Genomic DNA, 24,132 nt, shown 5'->3' on the forward strand with positions numbered 1-24,132 from the left:
ATTTATTTATAACTTATTTATAACTCATTCTTTTTATTCTAATTCAATTTGTTCTTAAAAAAAAAAAAAAATGAAAGAAGAAACAGCTCAATTCAATAAGAAAAAATTTATTTTTTATCTCAAAAAAGAAATACGTCATAAATAACAAATTTTATCCTTCCACTTTTAATTTGATGTAATTTTTCACGTAGTATCGTTTACTGTTAACACTAGTTAACTCCCTCCTCCACTACCCCCCCCCCAATATATAATGAATAATAATGTAATAATTATATAATATTTATGAATTTATATTATTTATTTTATATTATATTATTATATTATATAATATTATTTTATATTATATTATATTATTATATTATATTATTTATTATTAATTTATTATATATTATTTTAATATATAAAAAATAATTTATTAAACGCGTTAAACAAATTAAATGAATCGGTTGTATTTAAATTTTGTATAATCAGTAATTATTTGAACTTTTTAAAATAAATCACTTAACAGTACAAAACAAAAATTACCACACAACAACAGGTGCATTTGATCGAGCAATCTATTACTCTCTTTCTCTCTCTCTCTCTCTCTTTTTGTGTTAAAACTTAAAGGATATATGGTAAAAGGTTCGAAGGGAGGGTATATACAAACGTTGAAAACAGGAACAAACAACGTCTACTTTATCGTTAACGTAAATTCATAGCAAACAGGTTTAACTCGTGTTAATAATCAACTTGAATTAGAAATATACTTGTTCTCGTTTTAACAAACAGGGACAAAGCAACTCGACGTGTTCGAATTTAACGAACAATTTTTTATTATTATTATTTTGTTTTCTTTTTTTGGTCCACTAACATTCTCTCTCTATCTCTCTGTCTCTCTCTCTTTCTCTCTCTCTCTCCTCTGTCTCTCCTCTGTCTCTCTCTCTCTCTTTTTTTTTCGTTGTGACAACGCTTCGTTAGAACTCTGTTGAACGAACTAATATTCCGTTTCCTATTTTTTCTGTTTTGCTTTTTTCTTTTCACCGAGGACGTAACGAATATTTAAAAGCAACAAAATTTGTCACTCGTTTCAATAATATTCGTCTCTATTTCTATTTTTAATAGTTAACTTAATAATTTTGAAATATGCGTTGTTAAATTCACGATATCGAGTTATTTGAATAAATAAATTAATAATATAAATAAATATAAATACGTCAAGAACAAATCAATTTTTACTGTATTGTTGAAAACAATTTAAGAAAAAATATTAAATACGTTTAATATATATATATATTTTTTGGCTTTGAAAAAAGTCTTTGAAAAAAACCCCTTTTCATAAAAGATATACGATATTCCTGTATAAATAAAACAATTAAAATTACAAAATAATGAAACACATTAATACTTATAGAATATTTAAATAAATTAATTGACGGTTGAAATTACGTGAATAGATAGAAAAGTTTGAAACACGATAAATAAAAAAACAATTGTTGAATTACGTTATACAAACATTTTTAGCAAAAAAAAAAGATTACTTTTCCATTAACTTTTAACAGTTACAATTAACTTTAACAATTTTTACATTATTTTTATTTAATATTAAAATATAAAAAAATATAAAATATAAAAAAAGAAATTAATTTATAAATATACGTAATTGATTTTAAATATATTATATATATACAATAATTTTTTTAAATGATTAATAAAATAATCTTGAAAAAAATGTTCTTAAATTTAATATATGTATATACTATAATATTTAAAAACAATTATATATAAATTTATGTATATAAATATGCAACAATATTTAAATATATTATATAATATATAAATACAATAATATTTAATTATTTTTGTGATATATTATTAATATATAATATAGAATTACAATAATATTTAAAAACAATTCTTTCTATATATATTTTAAATATATATTTTTTAAATATATATATCTTTATGTATTATTATTATTATTATTATATAAGTAAATTAAGTAATAGTGCATTTCATTGAATCGCGACAGATTCGTTCACGTTGATTTAGCATGAGTTGCTTTATGTCAAATCGTAAATCAACGGAAGCTCGTTTAAGCATGATCGTTATTCACCATCTACGGGATTCATTAACGATACGTTTTCACTCATAGACAGGAAACCTTATGATTGAGAGCTATCGTTATTCTATGATAATCGATTCGATGACCATTCATTCAATCGAACAAAGAAAATAATCTCTCGTACTAATCGTATAACTTGTTATTTTTGATACTTCATGAAAAGGATTAAATACAATATATGCTTTTAATTTAATTCAATATATTTGTTTTCTCGAAAATAATCTACTCTTTGTAATAATATTTAACATTTGTTATTTTACGATTGTTGGATTATAAATTCCTACATAATGAAATATTTGACAATAAATATTATCGATATAATTACAAAATGATTAAAATAATTCTATTCAAAATTTGGAAATGATTTATAAGCTTACTTTGTATCGATTAGAAAATCAATATGACAGAATGATTAAACACGAATAGAAAATGAAAAACAAAATATTTCGAACTAATAAATAAAAGAATATTAATTATATTTACAAAACACTAGAAAATTAAGCCAATACTCATTCGATTTAACTTTTGAAATCCACATAAATAACAAATTTTGTCAACTAACTAACTAACTGATATTATATAAAACATTTCCACCTACCCCCTCGTTCCCTTCTATTGAAAAGAAAGTGATTAATTTGACTCAACGTTATACATTCCGAGCAAAGTTTAATAACTATGAAAGAGGAATATATACATGCGAATCAAAAAAAAAAAAGGTACTTCGGAAAATGGTACACGAAGAAGGAAAGAGAAAAAAAAAAGAAAAAATGAAAAGTAGAAACTTTTATAAAAAAGAAAAGGGGGAAAAAAAAAGAACTAACTTTGTGATATAAAAGCTCTCGATCGTAAATGAGAATCTATTCATACTGTTGAAGTTTCGTTCGATAGTACAGAAACACATACGTAAGTATATATATACACACACACACACACACACATACGCATATATATATATATATATATATCACATCTTGCTTTCCCTCTCTTTCTTTTTTTTATAAAGAGGGGTAAAAAAAAAATATGAGTGAATGAGGTGTATCACGTCAAAGGACACGCACTAGAAACGGACGAAGTACAACACGGTGCTAACGGGACAAAATGCATTGCCGGATATAAGAAGAAGAACTATTAACGTCACGAAAGGAAACGTATAACAAAGACAAGCTCTTGGTTTGTGCAATTGATCACGCCACCCTGCTATTTCCTATCTACGTCTGGATGTTCTGTACGAAAATGTCGCGATTTAACCACTCCCACCAACCCTCAGGATTATTTGTGTACATGTGGGTGGTGATATGCATGCGTATAGATAAGTGACCTCGAAAACAAGTCTATTTTTGTAATACGATTAAAAAAAAAAGAAAGAACACGAATTAGGTATATTTTCGTATACACGTTGATTTATGTTTCGTATTATTGTAATGTTAATGAAAAACATTTGTTGATTATAATTATAATTTATAAAATAAAAAGAAATAATTAATATATATATATATATATATTAATATATATATATTTCATTATATTATATTATATTATTTTATAATTATTAATCTTTTTTTTCTTACTTGACCTTAGAATTATTTATTTGTTATTTAAATTGAACGTTTGTATTATTTGTGGTAGTTTTTATACGTGTGTGCATTGAAAAAATTACGTACAAAAAGAAAATAAATTATTTTCATTGAATTTTCATATCTAATCGATGAATTGTTGAAAGTATGATGATGATTATTGGATAAGATTTATTTTAAAAAATTTATACGAAAGAAAATTATGCAAACATCTGATAAAATAAAAAAAAAATACTTGTAACAGATGGTGAGTTTATTTGTATAGTTTAACACGTTAATCTCTCTAAGAAGATCGTTTTGCTTCGTCAACGTACCGTATCGAGGAGAACATTTAAATCCTGTGAACTTCTTTAAATGGAGTTCGTTACGGTAAAAATAAAGAATGAGAAAAAAAAAAGAAAGAAAAGGAAGAAATTAAGTAAGGTGATGAAAAAAAGTGAAATATTCACGCGAACGTAACGAAGAAATATATATTTATTAACTTGAAAAAAAAAAAACAACAGAGAGAAAAAATGGGGAAAAATATTGAAAATATAATAATTAATAATTTATTCGCGAAATAAAAACCTTAAGTTTGATTCTTTCACGTTAATTAATGTAATATTAATTAAGAATAAATTAATCAAGAATGTCGATGTAAAAATGTATCATTCAACGAGAAATAAAATAGAAAAAAAATAAATAAATAAATGAAAGAAGAAAAAATATAATAAAATTGCAGAAGTTAAAGAAATAAGAGAAAAATGAAGAATTAAATAATGGAGAACATTTAAAATATATTTTTTATGATAGTTAATTACTTTAGGTGTTAATTAACAACGAACAATTAACAAACGAGCTTATTGTTAAATTATTTTCAATATAAACGACTCACTTATATATCTAAAATAAGAATAAAGAAAAACTAAATGAAAAAAATGGTCTAAATAAAATAAAATAAAAGTTAACACGTTCCGTGCCACGTGTACCACCGGTGGTACACTTACAATTACACATATTTATTTAATGTACTAAAAATATATGTTTATAACAAATTGATTTCAGTAAAAAAATATTCCTATTAAAATATTATAAGCATAATATAAAATAAGTCACATAAGCTTTTTTAATTATTATATTTACAATAATTAATAATTATATGTAATGATTAATTTTATTCAAGCAAAATTAAATGGCCTGAATGACATGTCAGTCAAAAAGTACTTGGCAGGGAACATGTTAACGAATAAGAATAAGAAAAAGAATAATAAAAATAAATTAAAAAAAACAGTATAAAAAAATGAGAAATAAAAAAGAAAAAAGAAAAGGTATTGTATAAAGAGACTGATAATTAATTAAATATAACTGGGAAAATCGCATCGATCTCATTTGACATTGAGAAAGTGTTACTAGAGTTGCATTGTAGAGACCGATAAAGTAAGGTGAAGAAGTTTAAGGTTACGTTCTGGAGTAGTACACTGCTGTAGTAATAATTCAAAGACTACTATTACTACTACTCGCACAAAATACGAAGATAACGTCATTAATCCATGACGTAGTTTTCAATCTATAATAATCACTGACTAAGATTTCCTCAGTAAAATATTTCATTCTAAGGTATAGCATATTATAATAGTATACTATGTATCATTCATGCAAGTATTTATGTGATTAATTGTATATACCTGTAATAGTATACATAGTGTCCTCATTCACGATAGACTTTGATTTTAAGTACTTCGATCAATCTCGTTATTGAATGACTTAAAAAAAATAAAAAGAGATTGAAAAAAATAGGAAAAACAATATGTTGTTTATAATTTTTATATTCGTCTGCATTTTATTTATTATTATTTTTTTTAATATATTTTCCTTGAACTTTTTCCAGCTTTTTTTGATTTTCAATCACTCAATTATTTCTATATATACAACAAATATATAAATTTTGCTTATGTTTTTTGGTATTAATTATTATTTATTATTATTTAATTCAAATTTCAAAATTGTAGCTAATGTGCTTATGTTTTGGGATTAATTATTATTTATTATTAGTTATTTCAAATTTCAAAATTTTAGCTAATGCTTATGTTTTAGGAATAATTATTATTTATTATTATTTAATTTCAATTTCAAAATTTTAGCTAATGTGCTTGTTTTGGGATTAATTATTATTTATTATTATTTAATTCACAAAATTGTAGCTAATCATTTTCAGGAAGTAACACTAACGTATATAAAGAGAAAAAGAGAAAGAAATATAGAGACATTTTTTGTTTACTGGTGCAACCTATGATTGTTCTACTACTCTGCTGTGTCGCTTTTTCGACCGGTCAATAAACGCAAATAGAAAGAAAATAAAACGCAATGTGGAATAGGTTGTGAAAAATAAAATGAAGAAAGAGAGAGATAGAGAGAGAGAGGGGGTCTATAGTTTGATGTTTACCGATACGTCCTGGAGTGTTAAATTTGCATTGCGAATTATTCTCTTTTTCCCATTGAACCAAAAAAAAATATATTAAAAAAGGAAAAACATCATAAAAGAAAAATTAACAACAAAAAGTACAATAATTATCCAAAAGTTCATTGTTATTGTTGTTGTTCGATTTTTCATCGTCATTACTTCGAAATCATTAATAATAATAAAAAAAAAAACCTCTCGTTTCGAGGAGTAATTAAATTGAAATAAATAATAATTATGATTATGATATTGTTCGTGTATTAATTCCGATTGAATTGAAAATAAATTAAACGAAAGAGAGAGAGAGAAAGAAAAAATAAACCAATGATTATTAAAAAATTATTTTTCAGCACGTATTCCATTTACCGTTGTTGAAAATACCGTTGAAAGGAATTAAATCGAACGGATGATTAGAGAAAATAAATAATAAGGAAGACTCCGTTCGTTGAAATTCGAATTGAATGGAAATCAAGTTGAGCGAGAGAGAGAAAGAGCGAGAAAGTAAGAGATCGTAATGAAATGAATCAATTACGTTGCTATAGCTGATTGTAAATGAGATTCAAACTCGTTAAAACTCCGATAGATTGATTTGAAGTATTTTCTTGTAAAGAATCGATTCAATTCGATTCGATTCGATGAAACCATGAAAGATGATTAAAGAAATTATGAATAGAAAGAAATAAACAAAATATAAATAAACAATAATGTTAAGATATAAAGAGAGAAAGAAAGAAAGAAAGAGAGAGAGAGAGAGAGAGAGAGAGATAGAAAAAGAGAAATGGGGCTTATCAATAGAAATAAATGTTTTATTACCTTGACCGGGTGCGGATCCACAGCATAAGTGTCTAATTTCGAGGCCAAACCAAGAAAACGTGTCTCAGCTTCTTCCGGAGTGAATCCTTTTAATTCAGTTTGATGAAGTTCCATAGCCTTTTCTTCGATCGTCTCAGTCTGTTTGAGTAATAATTTGTGTTCGGAAATGTAATTCCCTTCGTGCATCTCGGGATCGTAATCTCCAAGTTCACCTGAGATCAAAAAGGTTATCGAATTTATATCGATTGCTTACTTTCTCTTTCTCCCCCCCTCTCTCTCTCTCTCTTTCTTTTTTTAATATTGTAAGTAGCTCGAATAATCACTTTGCAAGAGTTGCGTTTATGAAACTTGAGTATAGTAAAAAGTTCAATAAAGATTTTTTACCATCCTTTTGATTTTTCTTAATGGAAATTGTATCATTAATTATTTATAAAAATTACTTTTATAATTAAAGTATTAATAAGTAATTAGCTTGATTAATATAGTTTTTAAATTGATCCATTAATATACAGTTGATGTAAAAAGTATTCGTCCATCGATTAATTTAAAATAAAATGTTGAAAGAAAATTAGTTAATAAACTACAATTTCACAACATTTAATTTCAAATTGATCGATGTGCGAATACTTTTTACACCCACTGTAAACAAATATATTTAATACCGGTCGTATGAAATTTAGAAGATCAAATAATATTAATTAATTATTATATATATATAATTAATTATTAATAATAAAATTAAATAATAATTAATAAATTAAAATAAATATTTAAAAAAAAAACATCAATATTTTTCATTAACTCTTTGCACTTCTATGTTGAGTGTGACACGACATCGGCTTTTACCTCAAAAGATATCATAACTTTGAAAATTACAAAATATAACATAATAAAAATAAAATGAACATTTTATTTAATTTATTTCTTCCGTTACAATATATATTTAAATTACCATATTTTTCAATTAAAGTAAATTTTAAATAAGTATTTAAAACCATAGGAATCTGCCGAATTGAAATATAATTTGAAGTGCAAAGGTTTAAATCAATGTATCTCTTTATCTTTTACAGATTTAAAGAGTCATTAAATTGATATCAATATTTAGTAATGTTATTAATTCTAATTAATAGGTAAAAGAATGATTGTAATCGGGGGTTTGATCGACAGGTAAAAAATATATGCTGCTGAGAACATGATACCCCTCTAACGTTCAATGTCAATTAAAATACTATAAGAGAAAAATACCGTAATAAAAAGCCAGGTACACAAGTGCCCTGTGCGCATCTTCTATTTGTCCAAATCACAATTTGTTTACATTTATACAGATATACAAACAATTTAACTACGAGTTGACACTTTGATAGAATTTTTAAGCAAATACAAACATCTCATCCCGAAGTCATACTTAAGCCTACGGACAAGGTAATTATGAAGCGAGATAATTATATGGTTATACGCCGCATAGCGATGGGGATAAGAACTAATTATGAGCTTTATGTAGGGTGAGGGATGGGGTGTTAAGTTTGCTCTATCTAGCGGCGTGATGTTGAAATACCGTTCAGTGTTACATGATCCATTTAAATGAAAAGAGAATTTTTGATCTTTACAAAAAAAAAATCTTGAAAAAAAAATTGCTTATCCCCATTATCAATTTCTAAATACGTCAGATCAATTTAACGTTGTAAATAGTTAATCGTTAGATAAGAAAATTAGTTTATATAAAGAGGATTTAAGTATTATACTATATGGTATATATAATAATAAATTGAACTTACTTTGAACTATACATGCTGCTAGTAATGCAGCTTCACCAGGACTGCAGTATAATCGGCCATGGAGAAGGTCCCTTTTCAGTTGCTGGTAAACCTGATACTTCGTAATCTCTTCTTTCAGCCGCAGAGGATCGGGTGGATAAAATTTCACGCGAAAGCTAAACAAAATCTGGTCCATGTCTGGAACATAGTCACGGTGAAAGAAGCCGGACGCTTCTAATTTGACACACATATTTATATTTCTACTAATTCGATGATTATTATAATAAAATTATGATTAAAATCGAATTAACAATTTTATTGTAAAAATTATTTGATTAAATGTTTTGTTCTAACGATGATCAATTTTTCTAATTTTATGAGGACCTTGACAATATTTTTTTAGATTGATTATGATGAGTTAAGTTAATGTAAGTTATGGTACCAATGATGGCGAATTTTTTAATTGTTAAAGTACGCTAAAATTAAATTTGAAATATTTCAAGGAAACATATATAAATATATTTTAATTTAATAGTGCAAACGTATAATTATCAGTAAATGAAGAAATGAAAATATTGAAGAACAATTGAAAATAATAAAATTATCAATAGAATAATTTTTATTTATACTTCGATGATATACGATGCACTAAAAGTTACTTTTAATTAAAGGGAAAGAAAATATGATGAAAAAGTATAATTATTTACTTTTAATTATAGAAATATATATATATATATATAACTACTTTCAACGATGAAAGAAAAAGAAAACATAAGAAAAAATAACAGAGATGTTTTTTCAGTAATAATAAAGTTTTATTTTTATATAAAAAATAAAAAAAAAGAATAACTATAACTTTTGTTAAGAGAACAAAATTGATGAAAGACGTATTTAAATATAATATTTTCTTTCTAAATTTTGACTTTATACTTCTTTTTCATATCTAGAATAATTTGCTTGAGAAAAAATTAATGTAGATAAATTTAATTCGAAATCTTGATTCTATAAGTTTCACGAAGCTCGTATTTCGAAACGAATAAATCAACGTTCGTATTATTTCATGTTATAAAAGACATATATATACTTGTGATACTCATTGAAATTGACTCCGTGCGACTTGAAAAACGTTTATGCCTCGACGAACATGAAAGATTCGCATGTGGGACATTTAAACGAGAACACTTTATTATCTAAACTGTCACTGTGAAAATACTGTGTAAGAACATTTTTTTTTTAATCTTTTAAAAGACAAACTAAATACGATTACAAAAGTGTAATGATTTTTTTTCTATTAAAATAATTATTAAAATTATAACAAACATTTAAAGTGTTCTAATAGACAAGAAAAAAAGAAACAAAGTACTTATTATTTATTTGTATAAATGTAAAAACAAAAATGTAGATAAAAAAAGAAAAACAAATAATTTTTCTTCTAATAAGAATAAAGAAAAATATTTGTAAAATATAAATATAATAAAAATTATTAATATAACATATATAAAGATATTTGTAAAATATAAATATTATTCAAATAAAAAGATTTGGAAATTATAAATATAATAAAAATAAAAATATTTGTTAAAATATAAATATAATTAAAATAAAAATATTTGTTAAAATATAAATATAATTAAAATAAAAATATTTGTTAAAATATAAATATAATTATTTTTCTTCTAATATAGAAATAAAAAGAAACATTTAACGATATACATTAGTATATTAATTAAATAATTTTTCTTTTTTATATTTTATTTTAATTTAAATAAAATTTTCTAATATATATATACATACGAGTACAAAATATTATAAATGTTTGAAGATCCATTTGTCATATTTTGTCTATCTAGAAAACGATCCTATAGAATAAGTAGAACCTGTACACACAGGGTCATACCCATCTAAAAGTTTCATATAACATCGACCCAACGTAATTGGGTATATAGAAAGAAGAGAAAAAAGTAAAAGACAGAAAGTTACGACTAAGCGATCGAATTCTATCGGCCTTAGACAGTTGGTTTCTTTCATAATATCACTCGTATAACGATAACAATAATAACGACAACAGTATATGATTACTATTATCCCTACTATTTTTCTTTCTTTCTTTCTATCTTTTTTTTAATCATTTTTTTATATTACCGTATAATCATCGTCGTTTCAATATTTTTCTTTTTTTTTTATCCTTATTCATTATATTTTCAATGAATATCAATTTTTGTCCCAATTCTTTTTTTCTTTATTTATAAATAATGTTTTTTTTTTAAATATATGTTTCCTCTCTGATATATCGATTTATTTTGAACAAAAAAAAGAAAAGATTTATTTTCAATAATAAATTTAAATATTTATTACAAACCTTTCACCTGTTTGATCGCCGTTTTTCCCAGGTCCAGCCAATGCTGAAAACAAAAAACAAAAATAATTAAAACGATTAAATGAATGATCTATCATACGTATATATATATAAATATATAAAATGTATGTACATGTACGAATATTTTTTTATTGTTTATATTGATATAATAAATTATGCTAATTTATATAAATCGGTATATCTGATATTTAGATTGCTAATATATTGATCTATGTTATTAATAATTTAATACTAATTCATATTATTAAGATATTATAATAACTTTATTAATTTATAATTAATATATAACATATCATGTGGGCTTATCTATGAATTAATTATCTTTAATAATATATATATGAACATGATATCAATATAAGTGCATGTGATACAAAATTCATTTGCAAATGAATCAATCTGAAAACTATGATATCAAATATACACCTCGTTTTGATTGATCAATCTCTTGGATAAACCCAAATGAAATAATTTTTAAAAATTTAACTAAATTATATTGGGTTGTTAGGAAAATAATTTTGTTTTTTCTTGACACAATAAAAACATTAGTTGATGCAAACTGGCAAATAACAACACGTGAGATTGGTGAGAGGTTAAATTTATCAAATTAAAAAACAGTTTTTGTTCACTTGAAAGGCTTAGGTTTAACCTCGAAGCAAAAATTGTCTTCATTTTCACAAAAGAAAAACGAAATTACTTTCTGAAAAACCCTATATATTTATAATAATATTTGCAATTATTATTATATTGGAAAATAATGAAACATTGAGCACAAAACATTGTTGAATTATTTAAAGAAATTGAATAAAAAATATAAACTAATGTTTTTTGACTTTTGTTATTAAAATACAAAGAAACTTTTAAGTCCCAATTGAATATATTATTGAAATTTTTATGTTAGTATAATATACACAAACACACACACATATATATACATATATACATTGATATCGATCATTTGGAAAATTGTCTCGCAAATAAGATTATTTATTCCATGCCGTTGGGATATTACCCTGGCGCAAAGCAATTCTCGCACATTGACACGACTGTTGAACGGCCTGAGTCTGATGAGTTTCTCGAGTCTTCGGTTAAATGAGTTTCTCGGTAAGATACACTAGCATTCAATGCTCAAAGTAATAAATAGAAAACACTTGAGTATGCTAATAGAAACATTTAACAAACCTTTGATACGAGTAAAAATGAATTATTATTATATACAAACTTACGTTTACAAACAAATCAATTACTACGTATTTTTCGTATGCATTTGTTTGATCATTCCATTTGACTTATTTTACATTAGAATTTATATTCTGTTATTTGTATAAAAATTTTTTTTATACATATATACATTAGTTTATTTATAAATACCTGTATTATTCTATATACTGTATTACATATATATTTTTGAATGCATATATGCAAGCTTATATATATTGTATATTATAAAATACATGCTGTATGTTATACAGTGTAATATGTTATAATATAATATAAGTATATTATGTAATATAATATATATATATATATATAAAATATAAAATTATATTATATTATTAAATTATTATAATATTGTATAATATTATTACTATATATAGTAATATTAAAATCTACTATTATATATATATTTTATTATATCATATTATATTACGTTATACTATTTATTTATTTTTGTATTAATAACCATTTTTGTTCAAAGGTTTAAAAACGAATGCAATGATATAACTATAGCTAAAATTAAATGTATCTTACAATTAATTAAAAAGAACAAATAGTCACTTTGCATTCTTGATTGTTCTAATTATTATATTAACGTTATATAAAATTATTTTATCCAATACATGATTAAAAAATATAATACAATAAGTTAATATATATTTACGTGAAAAAGCATAGAATATTATTTAATCGAATTTAACTAAAGATGATTTTAGTTAAAAGCTTGGAAAATGGAAAATGATTGAAATATTGATTATAAATTTAATCCAATGAATTATTTGGAATTATTGTCGAAGTACTCATCGAAGAACAATATTATGGAGAGAATAGGAAATGGTAAATGGTGTGATTATGGTGAATAGTCGAGACATATCCAAGACCACGAGTTTCGTTAACCAGATCGATCTAACTTCATCCCAAGGGATTGCACCCTCACAAAGGACGTCTAAGGACATCATTAACCGTACCTGACAAACTATATCCATCTACAACATCATGGTCGTTATATCGAGATTTCGATCGATACGCGTTACAAATGTTAAAATACTTTATTTCATTCTATACATAACTTTATTTAATATTATATATGAGTTCAAATATATGTAGGAAATTTTATTTAGGGTGAGAGGTGCGAGGTGGAACATACACCCAGTTTAATCCTACTAATAAGATATATTTAAAACAGGTATTAGAAAAAGTACAATAATAGTTTCACAATCTTACGATTACAACTTAGATGAGCGACTGTATTCTTACAACTGATACAACTGTGACTGTTACGACTGATGACTAACTAAGGCTACTTTCTTATTTCTCTCCACATAATTATATCAGAAATGACCTACACCCCTTTGGAGAGGGAAGGAGATTATGAATCTTATTGACCAATAGCGTAAGGATCCACCCCATAGTCCACCGACGGGTACAGACTATGGTTTTTGATAGTGGGAACTATTCATAAAGAAACTTGGTCAAGAATATTGGAATATTACTTCTTTTATGGTATCGTACGTGCTTAGATAGGAATCTGAAACTCCTCAAAGGTCCCGACACTACACAAAGGGTTTTCATCGTACCAATATATCTCGATAATTCTTAGGTTTGTTTATGGTTTTATGGCCTTCCTAATCTTTTCTTTTAGTCTCTGAATAAAGTTTTCCTTTCCAGAAAATAAAATATAAAGAAAAGAACTGAATACTATTTTTTCGTCTACATCTACGACACTTAAAACTCTTCTAAATATTAAATATTGGGTTGGCAAGAAAGTAATTTCGTTTTGCACCAATAGATAGCGTTATGTTTGTTTTGTTATTCATTTGTTAATGTTAGAATTTTTTAGTTATTTAATTTATACAAAGTTAATAAAATTTAATTATTTAATTTAAAGTTCATTTTTTGTATAGAAACAATTGAGTTTTATTTCACACTAGAAAACCAAGTAATTACTTTCTTGCCAACCCAATATAATATAATTATTATTAAAAATTACAAATGTTATATCACCCTATTTAAATGTTCATTTTATGCACGAACATATATACGCTATACTTTTAAAAATAAACAATTTAATTACAACAATAATACGATATAATAAAATACATAATATTTTATGAAAGATTATAAAACGCGCGCGTATCAAGGGTTATAACAAAATAAAATATAATACCGTTGTTCTTGACCCTAAGTTTCTTTTCATAACGTTTTATGTGGTCCCATGTGTATCATTACCATCGTAAAAGTAACGTTAATAAAAAATAAAATAAGAAAACATAATGAAAAAATTTCAAAAAAAAACGAGTATCATCATTCAGACGTTCCTCATTTGAACAAATAAATAAATTTTAATCTTGATTAATATCACCAGTCTTAGTTGTTGCAAATAATAATATTTTATGGTGGTAATGTTCTCACCATGCGAGTGATGAGACAAATTGTTAATAATATTTAATAATTATTTATAGAAGATTGAAAATGTATACACACGAGTAATGAGAGAAATCATTCGAAAGATAGGATAATGATTTATCAAAGACAAGTTATGGTAGTTGTGGTGGTGCTAAGACAATAAGTATTTCATGAACTTTTAGAGAAACAAAAGGTTTTGCTTTGTGGTTTTGCGGGATTCCCTTATAATTTTCTCAACCACAAGATGGCAACCTCGAGTATTCCTTCTAGTTTCCGCTTTTGAAATTCTACGTTAAATTCAGAACTGTTGGAACGAACCAACGAACGAACTAAGTTTCTTGGTTATATCTTACGATCTATATTTCGAATAATGAATTAAAATACGGATTAATGAAGAACAAATAGATCTGTATAATATGATTATTTTAATGAATAAACTATATTATTATTCAATTTAAATATATATATATATATATATGTTTGTTCGTTTTTTTCTAAAATATTAACACTTTATTAAATTAATTATTTAATAACTAACGCAAGATTATTATGTCGTCGTAAAAAGTGTACATGATATATTTATTTTTTTTTAAATAAAAAATATAATATACAAGGTATCATTTAAATGATATAAAAATCTAGCAAGGATAGTATGATTATTTTAATGAATAAACAATAATATTATTATATGTTTGTTTGTTTTAATTATTTTTTTCTAAAATAATTACATCTTAATAAATTAATTATTTAAGAACCAACGTAAGATTATTATGTAGTTGTAAAAAGTGTACATTATTTATTTTTTTTTTTAATAAAAAATATATTATACAGGATATCCTTAAAATGATATAATCCTTCCTTTTCATCCTTAAGATGAAAAAATAAAAAAAAATATTTATAAACGATTAACTACATTATAATAAATAATAATAACAGTTAATATTATTAACAATTAATATTATAAATTAACTAAATTATAATATAAATGATAATAAATAAAATATTTAACATATATGCACCATTTATTTCAAATTTATACAATCAAAATTACGTTGTGATAAATTAATAAAACCATTCCAATACTCAACATAATTATGTGTCTTAATTATAAAAATTTATTAATTTACTAATTTTTATTGAATTATCAAATAAATTAATTATCTAATAAATTGTTTTGGAAATGAAAGAATAATACTAAAAAGATGAACGTATATCATCATTTTTAAAATAAACGTCTCGTACGAATGGATAAAGACAATTTTGGATCATCGCTGATAATACAGATGACAATATGATATTATATAAATAAAAAAATTTGATATGTCAAGAAGGAGAAGAAGAAAAAAAATAAAGTAGAATTTAAAAAGAAGATAAGAAGATAAAAAAAAAAAGAAGAAAAGAAAGAAATAGAAGCTGATATACAGTACACGTATCAAGAGTGCAGAGCGAGATTAATCTTTAAGAAGCTGACGAACGTCTGCGGATGTCTAGGCGGACAATATTGATTTTTTTTCCAGGTCTTAAAGCGTATACTCTTCTGTAGACTGAAAGAGAAAGAGAGAAAGAAAGAAAGAAAAATGAAAAATAAGAGAGCGAGAGAGAGAGAGAGAGAAAGAACACATAGAGTAGTAGTTATTTCTTTATTCTCGTATAAGTATACCACCACAAACAAACCAAAATGATAAAAATTTCATGATCTCATCAAACACACAATTAATTATTCAAATATCATTAAAGATTATTATAAATTAATATTTTAATTGTAAAAAGACAAAAAAGAATAAAAAATTTGGAAACTATATTAATTCCATTTTTTTTTTTTTTTTTTAACAACTTGATCTTCACGTTTTAATTATTTTCTGATAAAATATTCGTCTGATGGTTTATTTACCTTTTTTTTTACAACATATAAGTTATCATTTTATTATAATCATTTGATATTTTTTTGTTCTTAATTTTTAATCGAATTAAATAATTTTTCGTTTATAATAATTATTGATTTATATTATTATTATTATTGTTATTATTATTATTATTAGATGATGTTAAGAACTTTAAAGTTCATTATCACAAATACCAAATCTTTCCATTGTTCCTGACCTTGAATAAAATCCCTTCATTCGCGACCCTTCCCTATCCCATTTCGTTAAAATCAATTCCAATATTTATATTTGGTTTATCCAATGATCTTTTTTCCCCCTATAAAATCTTAACAATTATTAATAATTTTTTTTTATTATAATAATATACAATAATTTTATTTCTTTATTTCTTATGAACACTATGTTTTTTTGTTCCTCTTCTTACTATTACTTGAATTCGTTTTCTTTTTTTTTTTTAAAGATAAAAATACATCGGTATATTTAGAAAAAAAAAAAATTCTCTCTGGGTTACATTTCTTTTTCTATTTATTTTTATTTTTCATCGATGTTATTTTAAAACTTTCGCAAGCAAGTTGAGAATATCAAAATAACGAGGGAACTAAAATTTAAGAGCTTAGAAAAAAAGTAACTCTGGCCAACTACTTGTCTAAAGTATTTTCAGTCATTAATTATAATATATTTTACTTTGGTTAGGTTTCTTTTTATTTTTTTTTTGTTTTTTTACTTATCGTTTTCAAATTATTTTTATCTAATTTAATCGTAATTATATTTCAATTTCAATTTATTCCAAATTATAAATAAATAAAATGTTCACATTGTTTTACAATATTTAAACTGTACCAGTGCAATACAATTGTATTACATTTATCTACTATGATAATTATTACTGAATTTTGATTATTGTTTTAATAATAATAAATTTGTCACCAATTTTGAATACATAAAATTCATACATATTTTTTGTTTAATTAATATAAAACAATTTAATTATACTTTTATCTAATAAATTTCAAATTGGCATTTAAGTTGATAATCAAATAGCAAAGTAAGATTTTTTTTTTATACTATCGAAAGTGAAAAAGGAAAAATAAAAATAAAAAAAATATATATACAAAGATACAAAAATGGAGAGGAAAAGTTGAAGGGATGGAGGGTGGTATCGTTCTTCTCCAGTGGTTTTCTTCACCTCGTCGTTGTCATCGTCTTTGAAAAACTTTGCTCTTTGAGAGGCCTTAGGCGTTTCAAGCGTATGAAGTTAGGTGAATACTGACTGACCATGCATCAAAATTTCAAAGGTCCCCTTCTAGCCTACGCTTGATAAAAACCATGACATTCATTCTCCGATCCTTTACTTTTCTATTTTCATTTATTTATTATTATTTTCTTTTTTTAACAAAAAAAAAAATAAAAACGTTGAAAATGCTTTTAAACGAAAAATAATTGTTTTACTTTCTTTTTGTCCAAGCAATTTACATACTTTTTATAGTATAATAAAAAAGAAATAATCTTTTACTATAACACGTTATTTATTTTATTTTATTTTTTTTTATTTATCATATGACATTGTTATTATTGTAGTTTACCATTAGTATTGGTAAAATGATAAAATAAATATTAATAAGAAGTGTTGAGAGAATTCGTGAGAATTCATTTTGTTACCTCAAGAAGTAACGTGAAGAAAAAGAAAAATATACAGGGTGCTCAAGATTTTTTTTGTATTCCAAAATAAGACACGAATGTTCTATAAATTTCAGACATTTCATAAAACTGTCTAACAAATTAAAGTATCATAAGTAATTATTCTTCGAATACATTCAATATCATTTTGTCACATAATGTCACTTCAATTACACTTCGAATAATTATTAAAACAATCTCCTTTAAATCTATTAATCAAAAACATATATTCTCTTATCTAAGGAACTACAAAGGATGAAATCGGCATTGATTAATCAATTAAGTTATACTAAACGTACCAAACTTCATTTCCGTTACCCATGAAAAGGGAATTATGACCCCTTTTGAGGTTAGAATATCTTACTTACCAGTTGCAATATAACAACCATATCAACTAATTCAATTTGAACATCATCAACAAACAAGTTGCATTCTAACACTAATACCCTACAATCGTACTTTGAAATCACATTTAATAGAATGAGTTAAACAAGTAGTTACTATCTAATTATTGTAGTTGTTATTCAATGAAAAGTGATCTTCCTAAATCATTAACTATCGTATCAAATTTTATTAAATTAATTTCTATATAAATCAAAATCATTTATTGTTATTGAAAAATTGAAAATATTCTAATATCATGTCACCTTATTTTACTAATATTGATTAAAAGAATTCATTGACATTAATGAAATAGAAAAATCGATTATGGCAACGATCGTTTAATACATTTAATCATATCATTTAAAATAATCAATCAAAAATACTCTTAAATATGATATAATATATACAACAAAGTGTGTTTTATTACTTAATTAATTATTAACGTTTAAATAGGTATCTAATTAGCCAAATAATTATTTCATAAATAATTCTAACAACTAATATATCATTTAATTATACATATATATATATATATATATATATATATATATATATATATATATATATATATATGCTTGTTGATTATACTTTGTTATTTCCCTACTACTATTAACGTTACTTTTGCGTATTCGCGTAAATGAATAGTTGCCAATGATTATCACAATTTCTATTTAATGCAGACACAACCTTGTAGTCTACTCATATACAGGATGAATCAAAAAAACGTCAAATGTTTATAAAGATAATAACTAATTTAAATTAATAACAAAAAAATTAAAACAATCTTTTAAAAATTATACATAATTTTTTTATACGTATACGTAAGTATATATATACAATAATAATAATTCATATATATATATATATATATATATATATATATATATATATATATTATAATTATTTATATTATATATTAGGGTGTCATTTTTTTGACCCACCTCCTAATATATATATTATTTATATTATTATATATAATATAATTAATATTATTATAACATAATATTATTATATAATATTATTATATATAATTCAACATATGTAAACAATAATATATATAAAAATTCTAACAAACAATTTACATAATGTTAATTAATTTTTAATCAAATTTCTTTACAATTGTGATTATACTCAAAATTAAACAAGGATTTATATTTTGATATCTTGTTACTTGTGATTCATACTATATAAGAATAATCACATATACATGTGTGTGTGTATGTATCTAAACAGATATATAACACGATGAATAGACCGATATTTTCTCAAGGCTCCCTTACCCGGCTGTCTATTTTTAAACAATACCGGAATTACTTCGATAACCTAAGAATAACGATTACGAGAGAATTTCCTCAAGTGAATTAAACGACTGGTAAAGAACGAAAAGAATACCAAAAAAATATATATATATATATATTTTTCTCACTCTCTTTCTTTTACTTATTTTGTCAATCAATTTATCTATCTATCTATCTATCTCTTTCTCTTATATTATTTTGTTAAACTATCTTCCTTTGACATTCTTATTCCTCTTGCCAATCTATTTATCTAATTTTCTTTTTTCTTTTCTTTACCTTCTCAATTTATTTATTTTTCCCCCTTATTTCTTTCTTACTTTCTTTCTTTCTTGCTTTCTTTTGCTTATCATATCGATCAATTTAACTATCTCTCTTTCTGTGTATATATATATTTATCTATTTATCTATCTATATATACCATATTTTCCTTGTCTCTATTCATCCATTTCTTTTTTTCTTTATATTACTATTATATTATATTTTTATTTTATTATTTTTCTATCTATCTCTTTTTCTTTCATATTTGTTCACTTTATTCATTTGTATTCTTCTATCATACTTTCCTAAACTATTTACTTTTTTTATTTATATCTTTCTTTTTTTTTTCTCAAGGAATAAAAGAAAGAAAAAACAAGATAAGAAAAACAAAAACAAACATTTTATTCTCATTTGAATCGTATACGTGAGATTTAAAATTTTATTAATACTAAATTGTAAGTAATACGTTTTGTATTTATATCTTTGCATATGTTTTTTTTTTTTATTTGATTTTATATTGTTTTGCTAATAAATTCAATTTTTAAATCAAACCTAAAATGTTTCATATTTCATATATTTAACTTTTCATTCTTTTTTTATAATTATTGTAATAAAATTATCCATACGTGATTAATCATTTTACATTAAATTTCATATTGTTCAATTTATATTTTTTAAAATTAAAAAATGAACTCGTTAAAATTAAACAAATCAACTTAAATTCTTAAATTGTTTTCTAAACTTTCATTCGTCTTTTCAATTTTTTTTTTTAATATTTTTAATCTTTCAAAAGTTCAAAATAACTATGATTACGTTTAATCGAAAATCTAATCAATATAAATTGTAAAAAAAAAAGACATAATAAAATATTATTAATATCACTCGTTATATAATTATACAATAATTAAATTAATATGAAATACATTTGTTATAATAATAAATACTCACTCTTTGTCTACAATGATCAACGTAACGAAGTCCGAAATAGTCCGTTTCCAAAATGTTGAGTTGCTTGCACACATATTCGAGAATGTACATTCCTTTGTGTTGAGGCTGTAATAAAATAATAATAAAAATAATATTAGCCTAGTTAAGAAAAAAAAAATTGTCTTTTTTTTTTTAACAATGAGTGAAATATTTGTTCAATTGTGGTTAACAGGTCAATAACTTACAAAACAAATATCTATAGTGATCACGATATGTATATATATATAGATGTATATATCTCCTAAACTTTTAGGAATACAACTTGAGACTTTATATATATATATATAAAGAGATATAACTTGTATTCCAAACGCTTTACCTCGAATTTCCAATTCCCAAGAGAATGTCGGCCTTTAAACGATCGAGTACTTTCCAAGCTATATCGGAATTTCATCAAATAGCGATAAGAATTTTTCTTTTAATACTAAATTACATTTATATTCCTTATGTACCACCAATTTTTACATTCGTATGATTACTTTATACAATTGAATGTGTTTAATGTAACAATTAATTGTACACGATTTGTATGTAACATCAATTAAGAATTTATTCGATTATACTTTAAATATTATATTGAAATATTATTAAGTTAAAGTATGTAATCGTGTCAATTTCAAATATTAATGTAAACAAAAAATTACAATAGGTTTTCATATTTTTGACACATTTTTGGCATATTTATTTAATGTTTATTAATTTAACTAACTTACAATCAGTTCTTACAACAAATTATATTATGAATGAAAAATACATTGATATTATAGTCTGTTAATAATCAAATTGAACAATTTGTTCTAAACTATGATTTTATAGATTGTTTAAAAATTTATATTATAATTATTAATATTACAATAAAAAAAAAAACAAATATAAAATGAACTGATTTCTTTGACTATAATTCGAAATAAAGCTACTCTAATTACACAACTACTACTAGAAATATTATTTCAAAAAACTTTCGATGACATCAACAAAAATATGCTAAATTTTATTTTATTTTTTTTTCTCATATCATAATGTACTTGAAAAAAAAAATAAAATTAATAATCAATATTCCTTAAAATTTACATAATAATTTTTGCGATAAAATAAAATGATAAGAGGAAGATGAAGACAAAATATTATAGATATGACAGATATTGGAAATAAATGTTCGAAAACACGAAATAACACGAGTATGTGTTACTCTTAAGTGGAATTAAAGCAAAAGAAAATGATGATATCGCTGAGGAGGTGGGAGTGGAGGGGAGGGGGGTAGGTGGAAGAGTAACCGACGAGAATAAATAAACGATAGGATCAAAGTCACGAAAATCGGATTTCCTAATTGCCAAGAGGAAGAAGAGATAGCGTACGGTTAGTAGTGTTATCTAAAAAGTGGATATTTGGAAGATTCAAAGATGGAATAGAAGGTAACCCATCCCCCCCCCCATACACACCCTCATTGGTGATATATCACTTTGGAAGGATGCCAATTCGTACCGTTTGGTAAGCTGTCTTGATGTTTTCTTATTTTATTTCCCTTGTGAAAACTTTATTCGAAAAAAAAAAAAAAAAAAAAGAAAGATACATATATTTACAGTGGATAGGTGGAAATTGTTCGTACGTTTGGTATATTGAATGGTATTAAGAATAATAAAAATATCTACGTTGAAATTAGGTTTAGAAAAAGAAAATGACGTTTATATTATTAATAAAATGAAACAATAAAAATCATGTATACACAAAATTTGAAATTAATCGAATAACATTTGTAAAAGTTAATCACCATTCATTGGAAAGATGGTTGTTTATTTATCTTAAAGGATACAGTATTTTTATGTATATATGGGTTTAATATAAATTATATGTGTGTATATGTGTATATTTGTTGTTGTTGCTGTTATTGTTTAATCAATAATATGAATTATAATTCTGTTGCATTGATATTAAATAAAATTGTTCACTTATATAATTTATAATTTTTTTTTTATGATTTGTTCACTAATAAGCATATTGTATTAACAATATTATTTGTAATATTTTTCATCGAGTAATATTTATTTTTACGTTTTTTTGTTTTTTCTTTTTTCAAATGACAATACAGTTTCACCAAGAAAATGCATTTTTAATGGATTTTTCTTTTTTTTTTTGTTCAACTCCGATAAGAACTAATGGAATAATCAATATAACTATCAATAATATTTAGACGACGTTCACATGCAAATAATATTGGTTGTTCGTTCCAATTCCGAATTCATTTTCTTTCTCATGCTTTCGATTTTATTTACCATACTTTATATTTTCATATATATTATTTTTATCCTATATTATTGTTAACTTTACAAATCATAAAAAACAAAAATAACAATGTAAATATAATATCAAAAAGATACGTTATCACATTATAGTTCAACGATAACGCGTTAAGTAACGAAGAAATATTATTCCGTATTATGTTTTCTACATTTGTATATTTAACTCTTTAAGCAGCAATGATTTTGAAAAAAAAAACGACAAAAAAAACCATTATTCTTTTTTTTTCATAAAAACATAGTTCAGAACATTGTTTTGACTAAAAAAAATAAAAAAAAAACCAGAAATAATCAATATTTTTATGTTAATTTTGGATTTTGTTCTACATTGCAGATAAGAGCCGAATATTGCAATGTTACAAGTACGTCGACTTTTTAATCTTTCTTTTCGAATTACTATTTCAGAAAAAAACATTTTTCGAAAAAAAAACGATTCTTTTTCTTTGCTTTCACATTCTAATTTTTAATTTTCTATTATATTTAAGTGTAAAAATAATCATAAAAATATAAAATAATACGCCACTCGAGTTAACTCGAGCGTGCTGCTTAAGGGATTAATAGTTATATAAATACCAATTTAAAAACAAATATATAAAAAATTCAATAATTAATGCAAGTGTATTAAAAGCAATAAGCAAAAAAAAAAATAAATATATATATAAACGATAAAA

At 23.7% G+C, this 24,132-nt stretch overlaps 1 protein-coding gene across 3 annotated transcripts in view; it reads right to left on the bottom strand.

Annotated features, from left to right (window-relative positions):
- Positions 1-24,132, bottom strand: part of Frmd5 (FERM domain containing) — an 83,882-nt gene that overhangs the window by 32,925 nt on the left and 26,825 nt on the right. For all 3 annotated transcript variants that reach the window (XM_015326907.2, XM_015326908.2, XM_015326909.2), the window contains exons 2-5: positions 21,129-21,233; positions 11,042-11,084; positions 8,704-8,880; positions 6,929-7,140 (exon numbers count right to left, since the gene is read on the bottom strand). In XM_015326907.2, the coding sequence (XP_015182393.1) occupies positions 6,929-7,140; positions 8,704-8,880; positions 11,042-11,084; positions 21,129-21,233 (537 nt within the window). The remainder of the gene's footprint in view (positions 1-6,928; positions 7,141-8,703; positions 8,881-11,041; positions 11,085-21,128; positions 21,234-24,132) is intronic.

The sequence above is a fragment of the Polistes dominula genome, unplaced genomic scaffold (assembly GCF_049000335.1).
Source record: "Polistes dominula isolate Pdom_NZ unplaced genomic scaffold, Pdom_raw_medaka contig_73, whole genome shotgun sequence".
NCBI classification, from domain to species: domain Eukaryota; kingdom Metazoa; phylum Arthropoda; class Insecta; order Hymenoptera; family Vespidae; genus Polistes; species Polistes dominula.